This window comes from Osmerus eperlanus, chromosome 2, assembly GCF_963692335.1.
Source record: "Osmerus eperlanus chromosome 2, fOsmEpe2.1, whole genome shotgun sequence".
Taxonomy (NCBI): domain Eukaryota; kingdom Metazoa; phylum Chordata; class Actinopteri; order Osmeriformes; family Osmeridae; genus Osmerus; species Osmerus eperlanus.
In genome coordinates, this window is record NC_085019.1 from 930,570 (window position 1) to 939,221 (window position 8,652).

At 52.0% G+C, this 8,652-nt stretch overlaps 1 protein-coding gene across 1 annotated transcript in view; it reads right to left on the minus strand.

Moving 5' to 3' along the window:
* The window catches only part of myo15aa (myosin XVAa), a 24,580-nt gene that overhangs the window by 8,633 nt on the left and 7,295 nt on the right, over positions 1-8,652 (minus strand). The window contains exons 8-20 of the mRNA XM_062478357.1: positions 8,363-8,554; positions 8,078-8,187; positions 7,873-7,967; positions 6,148-6,274; positions 3,828-3,918; positions 3,638-3,761; positions 3,262-3,330; positions 2,509-2,631; positions 1,803-1,976; positions 1,500-1,589; positions 1,071-1,203; positions 697-812; positions 525-584 (exon numbers count right to left, since the gene is read on the minus strand). Coding sequence (XP_062334341.1) covers positions 525-584; positions 697-812; positions 1,071-1,203; positions 1,500-1,589; positions 1,803-1,976; positions 2,509-2,631; positions 3,262-3,330; positions 3,638-3,761; positions 3,828-3,918; positions 6,148-6,274; positions 7,873-7,967; positions 8,078-8,187; positions 8,363-8,554 — 1,504 coding nt within the window. The remainder of the gene's footprint in view (positions 1-524; positions 585-696; positions 813-1,070; positions 1,204-1,499; positions 1,590-1,802; positions 1,977-2,508; positions 2,632-3,261; positions 3,331-3,637; positions 3,762-3,827; positions 3,919-6,147; positions 6,275-7,872; positions 7,968-8,077; positions 8,188-8,362; positions 8,555-8,652) is intronic.

Consider the following 8,652-nt stretch of genomic DNA (forward strand, 5'->3'; position numbering starts at 1 on the left):
GCACACAGTTTGAGTCACCCTAAAATGTTGGGTGACTCACGATCTGAACCCTGGTCCACCCTGGCCCACCCTGGCCCACCCTGGTCCACCCTGGCCCACCCTGGCCCACCCTGGTCCACCCTGGCCCACCCTGGCCCACCCTGGTCCACCCTGGTCCACCCTGGTGCACTCTGGTCCACCCTGGTCCACCCTGGCCCACCCTGGCCCACCCTGGTCCACCCTGGTGCACTCTGGTCCACCCTGGTCCACCCTGGCCCACCCTGGTCCACCCTGGTGCACCCTGGTCCACCCTGGCCCACCCTGGTCCACCCTGGTCCACCCTGGCCCACCCTGGTCCACCCTAGTCCACCCTGGTGCACCTTGGTCCACCCTGTTCCACCCTGGTCCACCCTGGTCCACCCTGGCCCACCCTGGTGCACCCTGGTACACCCTGGTCCACCCTGGTCCACCCTGGTACACCCTGGTCCACCCTGGCCCACCCTGGTGCACCCTGGTACACCCTGGTCCAGGGGCCTTCAGCTCACCTGTCTGAAGAGCAGCTCCAGGATCAGCGGGCTGCTGAAGCTCTCTTTAGGGTAGAACACCTGCGCACACACACACACACACACACACACACAGAAACACACACAGTCAGTGACTCAACAGGCGTGGAAACATAAATAAGCTACAGTTGTGAGAGAGTGTGTGTGTGTGGACCTCTTTTCTCAGATACAGCTTCCAGGGAACGTGTGTGTAAGTGTAGTGTTCCTCACTGCTCCTCTGGTGGAGCTGTGTCTGGAGGAGTTCCTGCTCTACTGGAAGCTCTCTGGAGACTGCACACACACACACGTGCACACACACACACACGTGCACACACACACACACGTGCACACACACACACACACACACGGTTAGGTATATAGCTCAGGTTTATATATATATACTATATATAAGATCTAAAAAGTTTCGAATAAAAAGTTTAAAAAAAAAAAGTTAAAAAACAGGTTTCACAATATATGTTTTGAAAGGAAAATTGATAGCAGATTTTTGCCACTGTGTGTCAGCTAAATGTGTTGGGGTCCTGGTCTCACCTGGAGGGGGGGCGGGGCTACTGAGGGAAGCTGCTGGGACAGGGGGGCTGGCTTTGGCTGCCTTGGTGATTTTAGCCCCTCCCTCTTCTTTAGGCTCCCGAGGCATGGTAGGAGAAGCAGGAGATATCTTCCTCTGAGAGGGGGGGGGGGGGGGGGGGGAGGGGGGGGTGGGGAGGGGGGGAGGAGAGAAAGAGATGTAGAAATAAATCAATGAGAGAGAGGGAATTTAAAAAGTTAGACGTAGAAATAAATCAATGAGAGAGAGGGAATTTAAAAAGTTAGACGTAGAAATAAATCAATGAGAGAGAGGGAATTTAAAAAGTTAGACAGAGCATGCAGCATGCTCTGTCTAACTTTTTTACCCCAGTCTGAACTGGGGTGTGAGAGTGTGTGTGTGTGGAGTGTGTGTGTGAGAGAGTGTGTGTGTACCGGTGGTGGTGGGTTGGTCATCTGGTCTTTGAGGATCTCCATCGCCTCATCGTGGGGATCCGTTTTTTTTGCAAACATTTTTCCATCCGCCTTCCTGAACACACACACAGACACACACACAGACACACACACACATTATTATCCAGTACTTGGAGGTTGGTGATCTGGTACTGACCTGTGTGCGGGTGGAGGCTGGGAGGGGGCTGGGGCGGGGGCTGGGAGGCTGGTACTGACCTGTGTGCGGGTGGAGGCTGGGCAGGGGCGGGGGCTGGAAGGCTGGGAGACTGGTACTGACCTGTGTGCGGGTGGAGGCTGGGCAGGGGCGGGGGCGGGGGCTGGGAGGCTGGGAGGCTGGTACTGACGGATGATGTCTTTGATGTTGTGGCTTGGCTCCACGTGCTCTGCGTTAGACACACTGGATCGTACCACGTCCTCAGGAGGGGGGCCCCGGGCCTGACCTGGAACACACCACTCACTCTGTCACGAGAGGGGGCGACAGCCAGCTCCTTACAGTAGAGGATACAACCATGTGTCTTATCCAGCTGAAGTCATTAATCTGCTGTAATGCCTGAACTCAACTTAACACCCCTGACATCACCATCAGGAACTACTTACTACATCGTCCAGCAGGAGGTGCCTCACTGAACTGAATGTGATGTATGTGTGTATGTATGTATGTTGATGTGTGTGTGTGAGAGTTAGAGGCGTACTGATTTTATGTTGAGAGGGCTTGAGGTGGGTTGGGGCAGGGCTGGAGCTGTAGGGAGAATCTCCAATATCTTTTGTCTGCAGAGAGAGAGACAGAGAGAGAGAGAGAGAGAGAGAGAGAGAGAGAGAGTGTTAAAAGTTAAGAGTTGGGGGTGTGTGGGTGTGTGTGAGTGCTGGTGTGTGTGTGTGTGCTTACCGTGCGTGAGTGCTGGTGTGTGTGTGTGTGCTTACCGTGCGTGAGTGCTGGTGTGTGTGTGTGTGCTTACCGTGCGTGAGTGCTGGTGTGTGTGTGTGTGCTTACCGTGCGTGAGTGCTGGTGTGTGTGTTGCTGAGCCGGCAGGACCTGGGGTGCTGGAGAAGCAGGGGGGAAGGAAGAGATCATCTGCTGCTGCAGAGCCATGGCCTGCATGGTCATCTGCTGGGCCTGCACACACACACACACACACACACACCACACACACACACACACACACACACACCACACACACACACACACACCACACCACACACACACACCACACACACACACACACACCAACCACACACACACACACACACACACACACACACACACACCACACACACACACCACACACACACACCAACCACACACAAACACACACACCACACACACACACACACACCACACACACACACCAACCACACACACACACACACACCACACACACACACCAACCACACACACACCAACCACACACACACACACCACACACACACACACACACCACACACACACACACACACCACACACACACCAACCACACACACACACACCACACACACACACACACACCACACACACACCAACCACACACACACACACCACACACACACAGTCATAATAAGAATCCTAGTGACATCTCAGAATGAATATTTATCATCAAATGAAATGATGAGGTCTATCTAAAAGACAATAGTGTCCATACAACAAGCATCTACTGTAAATGTAAATGTAAACATAACCGTAGACAGCGAGAGCAGAGCCTGTCCTGGGACAGAGGTCAGTGTCAGACAGACAGACAGACACACGCACCAGAATGATGGCCTGCTGGTTGATGAGAGCCTGCTGCTGCTGAGCTAGGACCGTCTGCTCTGCACCTGAGACAGGTAAACACACACACAAACACACGCACACATACACACATATATAGACACACACACACACATATATAGACACACACACACACACACAATTAAAAAAAATCTCTGTTCTTCCTCCCAGAAAGACATCACACACTCTCCAGAGACCTCTGGAGGTCTAACACACTGGACCAGAACCTGTCTAATACCAGGTGAGACAGCACACTCAAGCAGAACAAGACTAACCCAACAAACAAGTACCACACATCACACAACCGAACCACGCCCACCGCAAACCCACGCCACACGGACACACAGGCGGCCACGCCCATACCTGGCATCACAGGCAGGACTGGCATGGCGGGCAGAGGGGCCATCCCAGGCAGGGGCATGGGGGGAAGGGTGGCGGCCGGCGCGGGGGTGGGCGGGGGCCGGGTGTGGGGAGGGGAGGGGCTGGAGCGGGGTGGAGAGGCAGAGCGGGTGGCATTGGGGTGGCGGTAGGGGTGCGGGGGGGGCTGCTGCTGCTGGGGGTGGGGGTGGTGGTGGGAGGGGGTTGGCAATGTAGGGATGGGTGGCATCATCCCACCCATGACTGGAAGCACGGGCACAGCTTTGGGTGGCAAACAGGGTGGCACAGGGTTAGGGTTAGGAGCTGGAAGCTGCAGCGTCAAGTACAGGGCTTGAGTAATGTGTAGAAAACTACAGGAAGTACAGGGCTTCTAGAGTAATGTGTAGAAAACTACAGGAAGTACAGGTCTTCTAGAGTAATGTGTAGAAAACTACAGGAAGTACAGATCTTCTAGAGTAATGTGTAGAAAACTACAGGAAGTACAGGTCTTCTAGAGTAATGTGTAGAAAACTACAGGAAGTACAGGTCTTCTAGAGTAATGTGTAGAAAACTACAGGAAGTACAGGTCTTCTAGAGTAATGTGTAGAAAACTACAGGAAGTACAGGTCTTCTAGAGTAATGTGTAGAAAACTACAGGAAGTACAGGTCTTCTAGAGTAATGTGTAGAAAACTACAGGAAGTACAGGTCTTCTAGAGTAATGTGTAGAAAACTACAGAAAGTACAGGTCTTCTAGAGTAATGTGTAGAAAACTACAGGAAGTACAGGTCTTCTAGAGTAATGTGTAGAAAACTACAGGAAGTACAGGGTGTAGAGTATGTAATATGAGCTGTAAGCCAAGGTTAAAGAGAAGTGCACAGCTTATGGAGTGGTCTAAAGAGTTGAAACTGTAGAAGACCTTGTGCTTGTGTCTGCGTGTCGGTGAGCGTGCGTACATGCATGCGTGTGTGTGTGTGTGTGTATGTGTGTGTGTGTGTGTGTGAGGTCAATGGAGAGAGACAGAGAGCAACACAGGCCTCTATAAAGAGTGACCCTATGAGGTTACAGTCGATATGCAGCCCATGCATTATCCATGAGGAAGGGCCAAACACAGCAGTCATTACTGCAGGTTAGGTAACGCAGGTCACCAGACAGCCAGACACTTCCAGGAACTTCAAGCAATAGGAATAATAACAGCTATAATATAATAATAATACATTGTAATGCAATAGTACTTGTAATTGTATTAGCAACAGTCTAGTACAAAGTTTCACTAAGTTATTGACTTGTTGGTGTTAATGACATCAGCTGTCTGCACCTCAACACCTCGTCCACCTTCCCTGCCCTGTGGCTGGGTTCCCTCCATGTTAGGGTACCTGTCCTCCTGCACCAGCCAGCCTGCCTCTATTCTGCTGCTACTCTGACACAGGAAGGTCGGCAGGTAGAGACACACAGTAGAGACACACAGTAGAGACACACAGTAGAGACACACAGTAGAGACACACAGTAGACACACAGTAGAGACACACAGTAGACACACAGTAGAAACACACAGTAGAGACACACAGTAGAGACACACAGTAGACACACAGTAGAGACACACAGTAGACACACAGTAGAAACACACAGTAGAGACACACAGTAGAGACACACAGTAGAGACACACAGTAGAGACACACAGTAGAAACACACAGTAGAGACACACAGTAGAAACACACAGTAGAGACACACAGTAGAGACACAGAGTACAGACACAGAGTAGAAACACTGCAGTACAAAACACAGAAGCCACCGTTTAGAGCTGCCTATTAAGACCCACTTAGAACAAGCTGAATTATTGATGTGACGAGGAGGACAGAAAGAGATAGGGAGAGAGAGAGAGAGAGATAGGGAGAGAGAGAGAGAGAGAGAGAGAGGGAGAGAGAGGGAGAGAGAGAGAGAGAGAGAGAGAGAGAGAGAGAGAGGAGAGAGAGAGAGAGAGAGAGAGAGAGAGAGAGAGAGAGAGGGATGTGTGAGAGGAATAATGTGTGAGAAAGAAGAGGGAAAAGAAACAGAGAATGTTGAGATAAGAAAAGATACATTTGAAAAATCTAAAAATAGTCACAATAATTTACATAATATGATGAAACAGACAGCAGGCACAAGAGCAGACAGACAGGATTAAGACACAGACAGACAGACAGACAGACACACAGGCAAACCAGCAGACAGACAGGCAGAAAGACCAGCAGACAGACAGGCAGACAGACACACAGACAGACCAGCAGACAGACAGACCAGCAGACAGACAGGCAAACACACAGACAGACCAGCAGACAGACAGACAGACACACAGACAGACCAGCAGACAGACACACAGACAGACCAGCAGACAGACAGACAGACACACAGACAGACCAGCAGACAGACACACAAACAGACCAGCAGACAGACCAACAGACAGACATGCAGGCAGGCAGGCAGGCAGACTGACCAGCAGACAGACAGACAGACCGGCAGACAGGCAGACTGACCTCCAGGGTGTATTCCGGGGGGGTACGGTCGACTTGGGGGGGCTGGACTCTGGTCCCCCTCCCCTCCTCCTCCTACACCCCCTCCTCCCTTCATCCGGCCCGATACACTGGCTGCATGATCTGGATCCTGAGACAGAGAGACAGCAGGGGTGGACATGGGGATGAGGAACAACACTGCAGAGAGGGAGGGGGAGTGAGAGAGGGAGATAGAGAGGGAGAGAGGGAGGGAGAGGGAGGGGGAGAGAGAGAGAGAGAGAGAGAGGGGGAGGGAAGGAAGGAAGGAAGGGAGAGAGAGAGAGAGAGAGAGAGAGAGAGAGAGAGAGAGAGAGAGAGAGAGAGAGAGAGAGAGAGAGAGAGAGAGAGAGAGAGAGAGACAGGGAGGGGGAGAGAGAGAGTAACAGGCTACTGGTCCAGTCAGACCCCTGGAGAGCAGGCCACAGGAACTCTATACTCCCCTGGGAGTACCATACACACTGTAGGAGCAGCTCACTCACACTCACACACTCACACTCACTCACACACTCAGACACACACACTCACACACTCACACTCACTCACACACTCAGACACTCACACTCACACTCACACACTCACACACACACACACACTCTCACACTCACACACTCAAACACTCAAACACTCACACACTCACACACACACACATATCGGTTCTTAACGTTCCTGATTCATAGATCCCAGATAAAGAACAGCGGTGCTAAAGCCCGTGCTAAGAGTATGAGTTTAAACATGTCAGAGTGAGAGACGGCCCTGTCAGAGTGAGAGACGGCCCTGTCAGAGTGAGAGACGGCCCTGTCAGAGTGAGAGACGGCCCTGTCAGAGTGAGAGACGGCCCTGTCAGAGTGAGAGACGGCCCTGTCAGAGTGAGAGACGGCCCTGTCAGAGTGAGAGACGGCCCTGTCAGAGTGAGAGACGGCCCTGTCAGAGTGAGAGACGGCCCTGTCAGAGTGAGAGACGGCCCTGTCAGAGTGAGAGACGGCCCTGTCAGAGTGAGAGACGGCCATGTCAGAGTGAGAGACGGCCCTGTCAGAGTGAGAGACGGCCCTGTCAGAGTGAGAGACGGCCCTGTCAGAGTGAGAGACGGCCCTGTCAGAGTGAGAGACGGCCCTGTCAGAGTGAGAGACGGCCCTGTCAGAGTGAGAGACGGCCCTCTGGGTTTCAGTCTCCCGGGTGATGGGAGAGCTGCGCTTTGTGCTGGGGTGAATACGGTACCCTAGTAACTTAATCACCCTGGTTTGTCAGGTTCTTATTAGGGCTTCATTCATACACACACACACAGGGCAGGATCAAATGCCCCATTCACACTCTCTCAGACTGGAAGATTGGATGGCAAAATGATAGATCACCATGTATTTTGATCACATATGTGTGTGTGTGTGGTTTACATTTAGTCATTTAGCAGACGCTCTTATCCAGAGCGACTTACAGTAAGTACAGGGACATTCCCCCGAGGCAAGTAGGGTGAAGTGCCTTGCCCAAGGACACAACGTCATTTGCCTGGCGGGGAATCGAACCGGCAACCATCTGATTACTAGCCCGATTCCCTAACCGCTCAGCCACCTGAGCGGTAAGTGTGTACATGAGAGAGAGAGAAGGAGAGAGAGGGAGAGAGAGAAAGAGACGGCAAGAGAACAAAAGAGAGAAAAACTAGTAATAAAAGGTTGTGTGTGTGTCTGTACTAGAGTAGTGTGTGTGTGTGTTCCTTACCAAGCTTCCATCAGCGAGAACAGGGTCGAACAGGCTGTCCAGATATCGATCCATTCCTCTCTGTGTCTGGCCATCACTGTACCCATCTGACTCCACTGTGGAGGAAACACACCCACACACATTCACAGCAGGACAGCATATGTATGTGTGTAATGTGTGTGTGCATGTCTGTGGTATGTGTGTATGTGTGTGTGTGTGTGTGTACCATGGCTGTAGTATCCGTCAGAGTCAGGCAGGCTGTAGGCAGGTCTGCTGCTGAGAGGCTGGGCAGGAGGCAGCTCCTCGTCAGAGTCAAACCCAGAGCCGAACAGGGTACTGGAGGAACGGAGAGGGGGGTGCTACACTGGAGCCACACGTACAGCATGGAGAGTGTGTGTACAGTATGTGTGACAGAACGCATTAGTGTGTGTGTGTGTGTGTGTGTGTGTGTGTGTGCGTGTGTGTGTGTGTGTGTGTGTTGTGTGTGTGGTGTGTGTGTGTGTGTGCTCACAGGCTGGCGTTGCCCCGGACCCTGGTGGGGTCCTCAGCACTGATGATGAAGTAGCTCTTCTGTTTGGGGAAATCAGCAGGAAGCTCCAGGTCTGAGATCAGGTCCATGACGTAATCATGCCCTGCTAGCTCCGCCCACTGCCCCTGCTCCTTCATCAGCACGGAGCCGCCCCTCCACGCCTCCGACACACCCCTGACGCAACACACACACTGACTTTACTGAATTTGGACAGAATAGTATTTAAGTAAATAAATGTATTACACAATTCGCCAATCTGTCAATAACTCTCT